The sequence below is a fragment of the Nerophis lumbriciformis genome, linkage group LG34 (assembly GCF_033978685.3).
Source record: "Nerophis lumbriciformis linkage group LG34, RoL_Nlum_v2.1, whole genome shotgun sequence".
NCBI classification, from domain to species: Eukaryota; Metazoa; Chordata; class Actinopteri; order Syngnathiformes; family Syngnathidae; genus Nerophis; species Nerophis lumbriciformis.
This window is the reverse complement of record NC_084581.2, coordinates 23895202-23910995: the sequence shown is the minus strand read 5'-3', so window position 1 is coordinate 23910995 and position 15794 is coordinate 23895202. Positions and strand designations below refer to the sequence as shown.

General features: G+C 40.1%; 1 protein-coding gene across 4 annotated transcripts in view; it reads right to left on the bottom strand.

Moving 5' to 3' along the window:
- Nucleotides 1-487: 487 nt before the first annotated feature.
- The window catches only part of rad51b (RAD51 paralog B), a 32956-nt gene continuing 17649 nt past the window's right edge, over nt 488-15794 (bottom strand). For 2 of the 4 annotated variants that reach the window (XM_061929380.2, XM_061929381.2), the window contains 3 exons: nt 12635-12753; nt 8937-9015; nt 488-698 (listed from right to left, as the gene is read on the bottom strand). In XM_061929380.2, coding sequence (XP_061785364.1) covers nt 607-698; nt 8937-9015; nt 12635-12753 — 290 coding nt within the window. In that variant the 3' untranslated portion in view covers nt 488-606. Of the gene's footprint in view, nt 699-8928; nt 9016-12634; nt 12754-15794 lie in introns of those variants that run through there. The other 2 variants (XM_061929382.2, XM_072912193.1) reach the window with 2 other exon arrangements.

Genomic DNA, 15794 nt, shown 5'->3' with positions numbered 1-15794 from the left:
TATATACACACATGGGGAAAAAACTATTTGGTTAAATCCACTTTTTATTCAATGAAGCTGGTAACATATTTTGACATATGTTAGTAACCGTTTGACACCAAATAGGACATTTTGTCACAATATTGCCATTACAAAGCTTAAAGCCAATAGGACTGAGACTTGGCCTCCAAATTTCAAATTGGCCAATAGGTTTACAAAAAAATTACAAGGAAGAAACCACAGGACAATGTCATCACAGGAAGTTAGTTTTAATCAAGCGTCATTGTTTGTGGTGGAAATCATTTCAGCGTAACACTAAAGAATTGACTAACACAAAAAGGAGATTTATTAAGAGGAAACATCAAAGGTAAGACGAGATTCACAACCATAAACACTTACGGTATTTTTGTTTTGTCTACATTTAATAATACGTGTACAGTTCAAAGAGGCTAACATTAGCCTGAATTTAAAAGTTGTATGGTGACAAAAGATAGTGTTTGGAACAGAATACTTAGATTTCCTTTATTTTCTATGGTGAATATAGAATCAAAATGATCTAGACAAAACACTAAAGAGTCAAACAGCTTCCAAGAATTTCCACTACGCTTTTGGTTTAGTAAAATGGAGTCAGTTCGAATCTATGTTGAGCTCAGTTCTCACCCTAATAGGCTGGAGGCTGGGATCCATGCCCTCATACAAGATGTCCTCACCATCGTTTTCTAAAACAGAAAAAACAGAAATTTCACATTCATTTACTTCAGGCTACCTATCAACCGTCCTGTTTTTCACATAAAACATATAACACTAAGTTTCCCTATGCTGTCGTTTAAAAACTGATTGATGAACATTTGTCATGGAAATCACATATACAGTAAATCAGGGGTGCTCATTACGTCGATCGCGAGCTACCGGTCGATCTCGGAGGGTGTGTCAGTCGATCACCAGCCAAGCATTAAAAAAATAGTCCTAAAAATGAGCGATCATAAATCTTCACTATGACGTCACTTTCGTTACTTGATTGACATTCACGGCACCCGAGGGTCTTCTGAGATGACGCTGGCTGCTGCCAGCTCATTAAAATTACCGACTGGAAGGCAAGAAACACTTTATTTCAACAGACTCTGGCGCCGTACATGTCGTCAAAACTCCAAAGACCGACTGCACAGTTGCACAATAAAAGCTCTGCTTCATCCTGCCTGCGCTACCAAAATAAGAGTCACAGAAAGCTGGCGTGCACAAGCTAGCAAGCTACGGAGTTTGCCGACAATGTATTTCTTGTGTATACAAAGGAGTACGGAAGCTGGACAAATAAGATGCCAAAACCAACCACTTTCATGTGGTATTGGACAGAAAGGAGGACTTTTTTTCTCCTCCATTCGAAAATGCGGACATTATCATCACCACTGTCTGATTCCTATCAATGCAAGTCATCACAATCAGGTAATACACCAACTTATATTCTTGTCTTCATGAAGGAAAGGAATCTATATGTGTTAAACATGCTTGTATTATCTTTAACCACCTTTAACTTGTTAACAATATTAACTATATGTGTTAAACATGCTTGTATTATCTTTAAACACCTTTAACTTGTTAACAATATTAACTATATGTGTTAAACATGCTTGTATTATCTTTAACCACCTTTAAGATGTTAACAATATTAACTATATGTGTTAAACATGCTTGTTTTATCTTTAACCACCTTTAAGTTGTTAACAATATTAACTATTTGTGTTAAACATGCTTGTATTATTTTTAACCACCTTTAACTTGTTAACAATATTAACTATATGTGTTAAACATGCTTGCATTATCTTTAAACACCTTTAACTTGTTAACAATATTAACTATATGTATTAAACATACCTGTATTATCATTAAACACCTTTAATTTATTAACAATATTAACTATATGTGTTAAACATGCTTGCATTATCATTAAACACCTTTAACTTGTTAACAAAAACATATATTTCATAAATAAGTAAATATAAATTATATATATGAATGAGGTAGATCCCCACGACTTGATCAATTGAAAAGTAGCTCGCCTGCAGAAAAAGTGTGAGCACCCCTGCAGTAAATGATAGAAAGGCTAAAGTATCTAAAACTCTTGCTAATTTACACAATGTGAAGGAATGTATATTTTGTATAACTCACTGATTGTTCCATATCTAAGATATTGTATTGAAGTGTGGGGTAGTGCCTGTAAAACATATTTAAATCCAATCTTCCTTCTGCAGAAAAGAGCCGTACTGGAAATGCATACCAGGAACCCACAAAACCAATATTCAAACAGTTAAATGTATTACATTTTAATGAACTGGCAGAGTATAATATCCTGAAAATCATTTACAAAGCACATACACATAAAAAAAGATAGCAATTATAATCTTAAAGGAACTGAGATCTCTAATAAATCTACATTTAGAACAGTGATAATGGAAATAAGTACCGTATTTTTCGGTTTATAAGTCGCAGTTTTTTTCATAGTTTGGCCGGGGGTGCGACTTATACTCCAGAGCGACTTATGTGTGAAATTATTAAAACATTACCGTAAAATATCAAATAATATTATAAGAGACAAGCTGGACGTAGTGAAATATGCAGCAGAAAACGGCAAGAGGAAGCGGCGCATACCTTTGGAGTTGGCAGAGTTGTTTAGAAGCGACACAGAGGAAGAAGATTTCATGGGATTTAGCGATTAGGGGTGACAGATTGTTTGGTAAACGTATAGCATGTTCTATGTTATAGTTATTTAAATGACTCTTACCATAATATGTTACGTTGACATACCAGGCACGTTCTCAGTTGGTTATTTATGCGTCATATAACGTACACTTATTCAGCCTGTTGTTCACTATTCTTTATTTAATTTAAATTTTCTTTCAAATGTCTATTCTTGGTGTTGGATTTTATCAAATAAATGTCCCCCAAAAATGCGACTTATACTCGAGCGCGACGTAAATATGTTTTTTCCCTTCTTTATTATGCATTTTCGGCCGGTGCGACGTATACTCCGGAGCGACTTATAATCCGAAAAATACGGTATTTCAATCAAAGGAACAATGTAAATCTCTTTCTGTTAAAAAAAAATAAAAAATCATGACGATGAAAAGGTATGACTCAGTAGAATTGTTTCTTCATTCTTGGTTTAAATCTTGTAAAATGAAAATATGGCTTTGAAAGTCAATTGTTGTATTTGTGAAAATACGGGGCAGATATACATTTAAAAAATTGTCCTGCTCCTTTTCATTCATATTTTACTTTAATGTTATGTTGATTGATTTATTTCTATTTTATTCCTTTGTTTGATTTTTTATGAATGAAATAAATAAATGAACTGAACTGTATTTACATCTATCATAGCTAAAGGGACAAGCGGTAGAAAATGGATGGATGGATAGCTAAACAAGCTGAAATGACCACAATCGCCCCCTAGTGTTCGAGAGGCACACTGCGTATGGGCAACAGTCACATCAGATATAAGAGCATGGAAACTAGAACTTTACATGTAGCTGTGAAAATAAAAAAAAACTGAATTATTTGACAAATTTAGTACATAGAAACGTACTGACTTTTAAACTAGTAAAAATAAAATGTATATCATGTGCTGTCATTTGTGTCTGTAGAAATGTTCACATTTAAGCTTGCAGGAATTCTACTTCTAACTAGAGAAAACATGTTGAAGTAAATTGTAAATAAAATGTATGTTTTACACACACATGCACACACTTTTTTGAACTTCTTGCTGGAGTGTAAAAATGTACTCTATTCCACTATTGTTGCAAGTTAGTGCATGCGCCGGGGAAAAGGTGTGGTTTCGTATTTCACACTTTACGCACAGAATTTAACATGAGTATACTGTACTTGACACACAGAGACAATCAGAGGCTTGTTTGGAATATCCTAAGATGTAGTTTTCCTAGAAAAAAATAGCAAGTCACTAACTTTAACCACAGACTTGATGCTGTAAAGACACCAAAAAGTTTGTAAATGGTAAATGGGTTATACCTGTATAGCGCTTTTCTACCTTCAAGGTTCTCAAAGCGCTTTGACACTATTTCCACATTCACACACTGATGGCGGATGCTGCCATGCAAGGCCCTAACCGCGACCCATCAGGAGCAAGGGTGACGTGTCTCGCTCAAGTACACAACGGACGTGACGAGGTTGGTAGAAGGGGGGATAGAACCAGGAACCGTCAGGTTGCTGGCACGGCCACTCTCCCAACCGCGCTACCCCATCCCCATATAGTGAAACCTTTGGTTCGTGGAATCTGTGGTTCCTGGATCTATAGCTTCCTGTATAAGGCCATGTCCAGACGAACACAGATAATTAATAAACGCATACTTATCTCTGCGTTTAGGCCTTTTATCCACACCCAAACGCATACTTCTGTCCTTAAAAACGCAGACTTTTGCAAACACTGGCCAAGGTGTGGAGTTCCAAAACTCTCCGCTCAGCTTATGTGTGTACACGCCACAAACGGAGACTTGTACTCCTTTGATGACGTAATGGCTGTGCGCTGTCATTTTCAAAGCTCAACAACACTGCCTTGCTGCTTTTAAACACACTATAAGAGGATTTACTGTGTGTTTGAAAGTAAATAGGCTTCCCTTTTCACTCAACGTTGACAAAAAAGATGCATCAAAATAGGCTTTGCGACACTCAGCTGTTTTGGATACGATTGCTCAGGCTGGTTTTGAAGATAATGTACTGAAAATGTGACCAAATCTGCTGGGTCAAAAGTATACATACAGTAATGTTAATATTTGGTTACATGTCCCTTGGCAAATTTCACTGCAATAAGGCCCTTTTGATAGCCATCCACAAGCTTCTGGCAAGCTTCTGGTTGAATTTCTGACTACTTCTCTTGAGACAAAATTGAACAGAACTTTCCTCTAGAAGGTCTTATCTTTGTCCATGTGATGTCAGATGAAACAAAAATAGAGCTCTTTGGCCACAATACCCAGCAATATGTTTAGAGAAGAAAAGGTGAGGCCTTTAATCCTCGGAACACCATACCCACCGTCAAGCATGGTGGTAGTAGTATTTTGCTCTGGGCCTGTTTTGCTGCCAATGGAACTGGTGCTTTAAATGGGACAATGAAAAAGGAGGATTACCTCAACATTTTTCAGGACAACCTAAAATAATCAGCCCGGAGGTTGGGTCTTGGGCGCAGTTGGGTGTTCAAACAGGACAATGACCCCAAATACACGTCAAAAGTGGTCAAGGAATGGCTAAATCAGGCTAGAATTCAGGTTTTAGAATGGCCTTCCCAAAGTCCTGACAATGCTGAAGAAACAAGTCCATGTCAGAAAACCAACAAATTTAGCTGAACTGCACCAATGTTGTCAAGAGGAGAGTCAAAAATTCAACCAGAAGCTTGCCAGAAGCTTGTGGATGGCTACCAAAAGCGCCTTATTGCAGTGAAACTTGCCAAGGGACATGTAACCAAATATTAACATTGCTGTATGTATACTTTTGACCCAGCAGATTTGGTCATATTTTTAGTAGACCCATAATAAACTCATAAAAGAACCAAACTTCATGAATGTTTTTTGTGACCAAAAAGTATGTGCTCCAATCACTCTATCACCAAAAATTAAGAGTTGTAGAAATGATTGGAAACTCAAGGCAGCCATGACATTATGTTCTTTACAAGTGTATGTCAACTTTTGATCGCGACTGTATGTGGTTTACTATATTTCTATACTGACACCATGTAAAATATTTGGTCACAGTTCTTTTACTTAAAAGTAAGTAATTGAAATACAAAGCAATCATACACAAAATTATATGTTTTATTTATTCTTATGGCCAGACCTGTGTGTTTAATTCCATACCTGACAGTCACGTGACAACCTCTGAGGAAGGCAACAGTTGCAGACGAAACCGTCAGGTACGGAAATAAACACGCAAGTCTGGCTATAACAATAACAAATTGTTTGCACCACTTTGCCTGTGCTTTTATATTCATTTGTGTAATTGCACACACAAGGGTGTGTTAATTAGAGGTGGGGGAAATACCGGTAATCGGTTTTTAGATGCATCGCAATTCGGACATGAACAATTATAAAATCGATTAGTGAACGTCAATAATCAATATATATATATTTTTTTAAAAAGTAATGCAGACATTTCTAAAATTTAGCCACCTCAAGTGTTAATTGGTCATATATTTCTGATGCGCACATCAGTCATTCTCAGGAGTAATTGTTTGACATTTCTTATTCAAACAGCTACCTGGAATCACCTCTGAGTGTCGCCAAATGGCGTGAGGCACCACACATTTTTTAACGTTCAGTTCATTCTTGACACATCTCAACTTTAAGTTAAAGTTAAAGTACCAATGATAGCCACACACACACTAGGTGTAGTGAAATGATCTTCTGCATTTGACCCATCCCCATGTACACACCCTTGGAGGTGAAGGGAGCACTGAGCAGCAGCGATGGCCATGCTCGGGAATCATTTGGTGAATTAACCCGCAATTCCAAACCTTGATGTGTCTGCAATAGTTCCCATTTTTATAGTCTTTGGTATGACTCGCCCGAGGTTTGAACTCACGACCTTCCAGTCTCAGGACGGACACTCTAACCACAAGGCCACTGAGTAGCAGAAATTTAATCAGAAAAATGCTCGCATTCGCATGAGGCCCGTAGCCTAAGTGTAAGGAAGTTTTAATATATTGTAAGGGTCAGAGGCATATTTCTCTTACCATCGCTCTTTTTGGTATTTACACCAAAACAGACTGAAACGCAGGTTTCAAAATGACAATTTGTAAAATCAACCCTTTTTGTTCTAACGTCTTTTTCAACATAACGGCGTAACACTTGTGTAGTTCCACGTTTTACCTGATGAGGCAAATGGTTAGGAACTGATAAACTCAAAGCTAAGTAGCTGGTGAAGAAGTGGCGATACTAGCCTTAGGATTCTTTTGTAACACACTTTGCAGTAATGGATTGACATCCTGCAGTGCTCAAGAACACACATGTACATTCTGAAGTTTGACAATCGACACCTGAATGAGTCACACAAGACCAATAAAAAAAATGTGAAGTGGTCACATGACAGCAAATTAAATGTTTGTCATCAACTGGACTGTATGTGTTTGTTTGTGGAGAAATGTTCAAAATGAATCCAACAAAACTTCACTACTGTCAAACATGGAGGTGCAATCATTCCGCTTTGTAATGTTTCTCTCACCAAAATCCCTCCTGAACAGTCACATGCGGTCAGGGGAGGCAGAGGTACTGTAGGTATGATGAAAAATTCATAATGTTGAATTTGCACATTTCCTGAGCAAATACAGGGCAGAAACCTGAGATGAGGCTGTCGCGACTCTCTCTTCTTAGTTTCCCTTTTTTGACAGTGCCTTCTTGTTTCTGATTGTTAGCATGTCGCCAACATAATGTTTTTAGAAACATTTATCATACACCATGGCTTTGTGCAGCCCTGTGTAATGTATTTTATGTAACTGTAACAGCATTATTGTGGATCCAAACATGCCTTGTCTATAGCACAATATCAACCCGTACCACAATTTTGTGTGCATGAAAAAGTATAATTTGACCAGGTGCAAACAGGAACACAAACGGTTCTTTATCGAATATGATTGTATATTAAGAGTGAAATTTGTAGTATCAGTATATAGTATTTGTTTTTCCTTGACCCATTAGAACACAGGATATTAAAATCCATACAGGTTTTCCAGGTGTATTTAAATTATCCCTCTAAGAGTGAAGACAGTTTTAGTTAACATAGTATAGTAAACACTGTTTAATATCACAAAAGGCCAAGGAAGCCATGCAGTTTAATCTTGTGTATATGCCTGATTGTCTTTTGATTTCTCCGTACCCTACAAGTACAAACCCCAAAACCAGTGAAGTTGGCACGTTGAGTAAATCGTAAATAAAAACAAAATACAATGATTTGCAAATCCTTTTCAACCTATATTCAATTGAATAGACTGCAAAGACAAGATACTTAACATTCAAATTGTAAAACTGTTATTTTTGCAAATATTAGCTCATTTGGAATTTGAAGCCATGTTTCAAAAAAGCTGGCACAAGTGGCAAAAAAGACTGAAAAAGTTGAGGAATGCTCATCAAACACTTATTTGGAACATCCCACAGGTGAACAGGCTAATTGGGAACAGGTGGGTGCCATTGTTGGGTATAAAAGCAGCTTCCATGAAATGCTCAGTCATTCACAAACAAGGATGGGGCGAGGGTCACCACTTTGTGAACAAATGCGTGAGCAAATTGTCCAACAGTTTAAGAACAACATTTCTCAACGAGCTATTGCAAGGAATTTAGGAATTTCACCATCTACAGTCCGTAATATCATCAAAAGGTTCAGAGAATATGGAGAAATCACTGCACGTAAGCGATAATATTACGGACCTTCGATCCCTCAGGCAGTACTGCATCAAAAAGCAACATCAGTGTGTAAAGGATATCACCACATGGGTTCAGGAACACTTCAGAAAACCACTATCAGTAACTACAGTTGGTCACTACATCTGTAAGTGCAAATTAAAACTCTAGTATGCAAAGCGAAAGCCATTTATCAACAACACCCAGAAACGCCGCCGACTTCGCTGGGCCCGAGCTCATCTAAGATGGACTGATGCAAAGTGGAACAGTGTTCTGACGAGCCCACATTTCAAATTGTTTTTGGAAACTGTGGACGTCGTGTCCTCCGGAACAAAGAGGAAAAGAACCATCCGGACTGTTATAGGCGCAAAGTTCAAAAGCCAGCATCTGTGATGGTTATGGGATGTATTAGTGCCCATGGCATGGGGAACTTACACATCTGTGAAGGCACCATTAATTGTTTTTATTTACAAATTACACAACGTGCCAACTTCACTGGTTCTGGGTTTTGTATTACGACAGTACTTCTTGCTTGTTATCTTTCCCCACCACAGACAGATGTTTACTTACCAACTATATAGATTCCTTCCTTCTGGATTACATAGTTGAGCACAGCAAAGGGAGCCACGGGAGACTTGGCAACCAAAAGCTGAAAAGAAAAATGATGAAAAGAATTAGCTACCTGAAAAAAAATTAGTGTGGATGGAAATAAATGAAAAATGAAATTAAAGAAATATTGGCTCCAGCGCCCCCCGCGACCCCAAAGGGAATAAGCGGTAGAAAATGGATGGATGGATTGACAAAACAATTGTGAACATTATGTCAACATGAAATTAAGCCATAAGAAGACTTGAATGTGGTAAGATGTAACATATAGTGGTCAAGTCACCAAGTGACGCATAGGAAACATTTAAGAGCGGTTGTTATTTTATGCTCACCAGGTTTGCTGATTGGCTAAGAACGAAACTCATCCAATCTATTTGAGAAACCTGTCTCATGAAATTTTTACTGCACATCGTAAAATATAACGCAAGCTGGATGCAAGAGTATCTTTTCCTCTTAACTTAGTTTTAGTGACTCATTGACACACATGCACATATCTAACCTGACTAAATGTTGTTTACTTGAGATACAATTTTTTGAAGCTAACTTTGAATGCACATATTACGTTTTGTTTGTGCGTGGATCCAAATACTCATAAGCAGGAACCAGATAACAAATGTGTGAACCCTTTATTCCTGGTGCAGGAACAAACAGGAGAAGTAAAGGTGATAATGGTAATGGGAGTTTACACACCATGAAAAAGGAAAAATAACATATTGCAAAAGGCAGGGGCTAAACAAGAAACAAAAACAATTGGGCAAACCAGACAAAAGGTAAATGCTGGATCGTTAGGGTGAATAGTCCCCCACCTCCTGGTGGCTTACATGGCCTGTCCAGGAAACAGCGATAAATCTTGGACAGCAGGTCGGGGTCGATAATGAGGGACTTGGACACTCAAGAATGTTCCTCGGGCCTAAAGCCTTCCCAGTTGACCAAGTACACTCCTCCTTTACACGTCTAAAATGGCCTTGATCGTAAAAGTAGAGTAGACCATCGACCAGCCTAGAAGGAAGCTAAGGCAATCCAGGAGGGCAGAGGGGGCTAAAAGTGACAGGCTTGACGCGGGAGACTTGTAAGATAAGTAGCGTGACGGGAGAAGACGCTGTCAAAGTGAAGGCGCAAAAATAAGACCGCCCACAAAACGGCGCATCGAGAAGAGACGGTCAGAAAGTGGCTTGAAGATGCTCTGTAAAGCATAATCTATGCAGCATTTTGGACAAAAGAACCACCATTTCGTGTTATGGAGACCACAAGGAAGTGTTTTAAATGTAGAAAAAAACAACTATACAAGTAAAATACATTCACATTTATATGCAGCTGCATCTGCAGACTTTGGGTTGCTATCTGATTTGATTTGGTACAAGGCTGAAAGAAAAGTGGCTCCAAATGTGTAACCCCAAGTTTATGTGGTCTTTAATAGCTATAGATTCATACAAATGTTAAATTCTTAGAAAGGAGGAGCTAGCCTCAGATATTCTATCCATCCATTTTCTACCGCTTGTCACTTTTGGGCTCGCAAAGGGGCTGGAGCCTATCCCAGCTGCACTTGGGCGGAAGGCAGGGTACACCCTGGACAGTCGCAGGGTCAACACAGATAGACAACATTCGCCACCGTGCTGCCCAGCCTCAGATATTAATATTTATAATGCTCATTTAATTATTTACACATCCTCTTGATAATGTTATCCTCAACGATGGATGGACCAACTCATGCGTCTCCTTCTTCATCGTTTCTTTTTTCTTAGATTGGCCCCAACGTTTGTGAACACTCATTGACCATGGACTCCTTGACCGATTGGACTTAGTGGCTCTTTTGCTATTAAGAGCGATATATAAATATAAATAATTAATTAATTCAATCATTCATAAAGGGGTTGTCCGTAACTTGTTCACAGATGCATTTTGTAAACAAAAAACCATAAGAGCATATACAAACCCTGTTTCCATATGAGTTGGGAAATTGTGTTAGATGTAAATATAAACGGAATACAATGATTTGCAAATCCTTTTCAACCCATATTCAGTTGAATATGCTACAAAGACAACATATTTGATGTTCAAACTGATAAACAAATAATCATTAACTTTAGAATTTGATGCCAGCAACACGGGACAAAGAAGTTGGGAAAGGTGGCAATAAATACTGATAAAGTTGAGGAATGCTCATCAAACACTTATTTGGAACATCCCACAGGTGAACAGGCAAATTGGGAACAGGTGGGTGCCATGATTGGGTATAAAAGTAGATTCCATGAAATGCTCAGTCATTCACAAACAAGGATGGGGCGAGGGTCACCACTTTGTCAACAAATGCGTGAGCAAATTGTTGAACAGTTTAAGAAAAACCTTTCTCAACCAGCTATTGCAAGGAATTTCACCATTTATGGTCCGTAATATCATCAAAGGGTTCAGAGAATCTGGAGGAATCACTGCATGTAAGCAGCTAAGCCCGTGGCCTTCGATCCCTCAGGCTGTACTGCATCAACAAGCGACATCAGTGTGTAAAGGATATCACCAAATGGGCTCAGGAACACGTCAGAAACCCACTGTCAGTAACTACAGTTGGTCGCTACATCTGTAAGTGCAAGTTAAAACTCTCCTATGCAAGGGGAAAACCGTTTATCAACAACACCCAGAATCGCCGTCGGCTTCGCTGGGCCTGAGCTCATCTAAGATGGACTGATACAAAGTGGAAAAGTGTTCTGTGGTCTGACAAGTCCACATTTCAAATTGTTTTTGGAAACTGTGGACGTTGTGTCCTCCGGACCAAAGAGGAAAAGAACCATCCGGATTGTTATAGGCGCAAAGTTGAAAAGCCAGCATGTGTGATGGTATGGGGTTGTATTAGTGTCCAAGACATGGGTAACTTACACATCTGTAAAGGCGCCATTAATGCTGAAAGGTACATACAGGTTGTGGAGCAACATATGTTGCCATTCAAGCAACGTTATCATGGACGCCCCTGCTTATTTCAGCAAGACAATGCCAAGCCACGTGTTACATCAACGTGGCTTCATAGTAAAAGAGTACGGGTACTAGACTGGCCTGCCTGTAGTCCAGACCTGTCTCCCATTGAAAATGTGTGGCGCATTATGAAGCCTAAAATACCACGACGGAGACCCCCGGACTGTTGAACAACTTAAGCTGTACATCAAGCAAGAATGGGAAATAATTCCACCTGAGAAGCTTAAAAAATGTGTCTCCTCAGTTCCCAAACGTTTACTGAGTGTTGTTAAAAGGAAAGGCCATGTAACACAGTGGTGAACAATCCCTTTCCCAACTACTTTGTCACGTGTTGCAGCCATGAAATTCTAAGGTCAATATTATTTGCAAAAAAAAAAAAAAAGTTTATGAGTTTGAACATCAAATATGTTGTCTTTGTAGCATATTCAACTGAATATGGGTTGAAAAGGATTTGCAAATAATTGTATTCTGTTTATATTTACATCTAACACAATTTCCCAACTCATATGGAAACAGGGTTTGTAGTATTGCGATATTAAGCCATATCGATGTTTTTTTTACCACTCCTGGTTTCATGGCAAGAGAGTCACAGCCAAAATACTAATGGTATAAGAAACAACACAATAACTGAAGACCATTTCATGGAATCAAGTATGCATAACGACAGCACAATAATTAATAACCTGCAATGTGTCTCCCACCTGTCTCTGGCATCCAGCCATATACTGCACAATAAAACGTGTGTTGATACTGTGACTCCACGTGTTTCCTAAAGCTGTCGTCACAAAGCCACAGTCCTTCTCAGCAGTAGGACGAGAATCTTAAAAAAGACAAAGGAATTCACATGGCCTTTGAATTAAAGAATTGAGATGTTAAATTGGTAATATATTGTATATAATCTCTGTCCCCTTATGTCCTGTCCACACGCGAACAGCTGTGTTTAGTTTTGCTACAGTTGAAAAAAAACTAATGCGTCTGCACGGTGTCATATCAACAACAATTCACGTCCATACGGAAATGCGCCGCTGGGTGAAATTATGTAATGCAATGTCTCGCAACAAGTGGCAATGTAACCAGACACAGACAGAGCACAGGAAACACCAAAACTAAGGTGTTGTTTTGAAACAAAAATAAGAAGAAGATGAGCGTAGCGGACACACAAAGAGACCTTTGTATAGACAGATGGTAAGGTTGACATAATCAGAATCAGAATCAGAATAGTTTTTATTGCCATTGTTTGAGAACGGGTTCACAAACTAGGAATTTTACTTGGTGCAATCGTGCAACATAAAACACATATAACACAGAATAGAATAACATGAGCTGTAACTGAGCTATCAGATCTTGTTATTGTTCATGTGCCTGATGGCCGAGGGGAAAAAACTGTTCAAGTGGCGGGAGGTCTCGGTCTGGATGGACCGTAGTCTCCTGCCTGGAGGGAGAGGGGAGAATAGTTTGTGTCCAGGGTGAGAAAAGTCAGCTGTGATCAGACCCACATGTCTCCTGGTCCTGGAGGAGAACAGGTCCATGAGCTAACGGAAGGATTTCCCTAATGTGCAAAGTGACATCACTAAAGAGTGCTTGTCTTCCGCTTGGCTCATTTTTCATTGGCTGTGGCATGGATCTTTTCCTCGCCAGTCTTCAGCTGTTTGTGAAGAACACTGCGCCAATTGCTGCGGTCAGCCGCCGCATCTTCTCAGCTTTCAGTGTTTATGTCCAGGGCTTTCATGTCCCGCTTGCATCTTTGAAGCGCAGTTTGGGTCGGCCAACAGATTTCTTGCCAGAGGCAAGTTCGCCATACAGGATGTCCTTTGGGATACGTCCATCCTCCATATGGCGCAAGTGGACGAGCCAACGCAGCCCGCGTTGTCAGAGCAGTGTGAACATTGTAGGAAGACCAGCACGTTCGAGGGCCAGGGCATTTGTCACCTCGTCACTCCAATGGATGCCGAGGATACGTCGAAGGCAGCGCATGTGGAAGGTGTTCAGTTTGCGCTCCTGTTTGGAGTTTGTTGTCCATGTTTCGCTGCCATCGAGAAGAGTGCTGACAATGTAGGCGTTGTACACTGCCATCTTGGTAGGAGTTGTCAGCTTCCGGCTCTCCTAGACGCGGGTCGTAAGGCGCCCTAGGGATGTGGCAGCTTTGCCGATACGTTTGTTGATCTCATGCAAATCTCATCACTGATGGTGGATCCCAGGTATGTGAATTGGTGTACAACTTTGAGTTGGTACTCATCCATTGTGATGGTTGGTGGGGTGTGCACTTCCTGACTCAGCACGTTGGTCTCTTTTAGGCTTATGGTAAGCCCGAAGTCTTTGCAGGCCTGGGAGAATCTGTCCATAAGGCACTAACTAGTTCAGTGTGCGAAATGACGGCGGCATCATCAGCAAAGAGCATATCCTGGATGATTGTCTCACGCACTTTGGTCCTTGCTTTAAGACGGGTTTGGTTGAAAAGTCGGCCGTCAGTGGACCATCACCTGGCTGCATGGATCATTAATTACCTCATCGACAGTCCGCAGTACGTGAGGCTACGTGACTGTTCTTCCGATGTGGTAGTTTGCAGCACAGGGGCTTCCCAAGGGACAATATTCTCACCTTACCTGTTCATGCTCTATACCTCAGACTTCAGGCATGACTCCAACTGCTGCCATTTGGAGAGATTCTCAGAAGACTCCGCAGTGGTGAGATGTGTGTCTGAGGGCAGCCGGCAGGAATACCGAGAAGTCATCTCAGGCTTCGTTGACTGGTGTGCACTTAATCACCGGCACTTGAACGCCAGTAAAAGCTTGTGATTGACTTACGGCGGTCAGCTCGACCACCCACACCAGTGAACATCCAGAGATCAGATATAAAAATGGTGGACTCATTTAAATACCTGGGCGTTCACCTCAACAATAAACTGGAATGGACTCGCAATTTAAAAATTATGTACAAGAAGGGTCAAAGTCGCCTAAACGTCTTGAGGAGACTGAGCTCCTTTCGGGTGCGCGGATAACTGCTGCACACCTTTTACAACACTGTGGTGGCTTCTGCGATGTTCTAGGGGGCAGCACGGTCAAAGACAGGAACAGACTCAATAAACTGATTAACAGAGCTGACTCCGTCCTAGGCTTCCCACTAGACAGTATTGAGGAGGTGGCTGACAGAAGAATGCTGACCAAGTTGACATCCATAATGTCCAATCCCTCTCATCCCATGCACGGCACTGTGGAGGCCCTGAGTAGCTCCTTCAGCATTAGACTGTTACATCCACAGCGCAAGAAGGAGCTCTATTTTTTACTGTGTGTAAAAAACCTGCACTGCAACAACGTAATTTCCCCATTGTGGGATAAATAAAAGCCTATCCTATCTATCCAAGCTCTGATGTAACATAACATACAGCAGATAGCTTGTCAAGATGAAAGCATGATCAAACCTACCCAAAGCACATTTCTGTGTCAGTTGACCAGTCCATGAGGCCGGTGTGAGGGGATTCAAAGGAAGGAGGAGAATAAGGCGAGTTTTAGTGGATGAAGAATTGTCATCTGTCATATCTTCGCTATTCAATGCCCAGCACGTTTGTAATATGACATGGGCTTTAGGGATGGCACTTGGCACACAAAGGAAGTCTGTGGCTTCCTCATTATCTGTCCATACAAGTCTGTTTTTTTTCTCTTTTCTGTCCACTATGTTCGTCTTATTATTATTTGTGTGTGGAGAAGTTTTTCTCCTTCTGTAGTTTTGGTGTTTCTGGACGCTCTGTCTGCTTACAGTACCAATAATGGCTAGGCATTGTACTACATTGTTTCCACCCATTCACCCCTTTCCGTCTGGACGGATTTGCTGTTGATCCATTGGACGTGTTTCTTTTTCAACCTA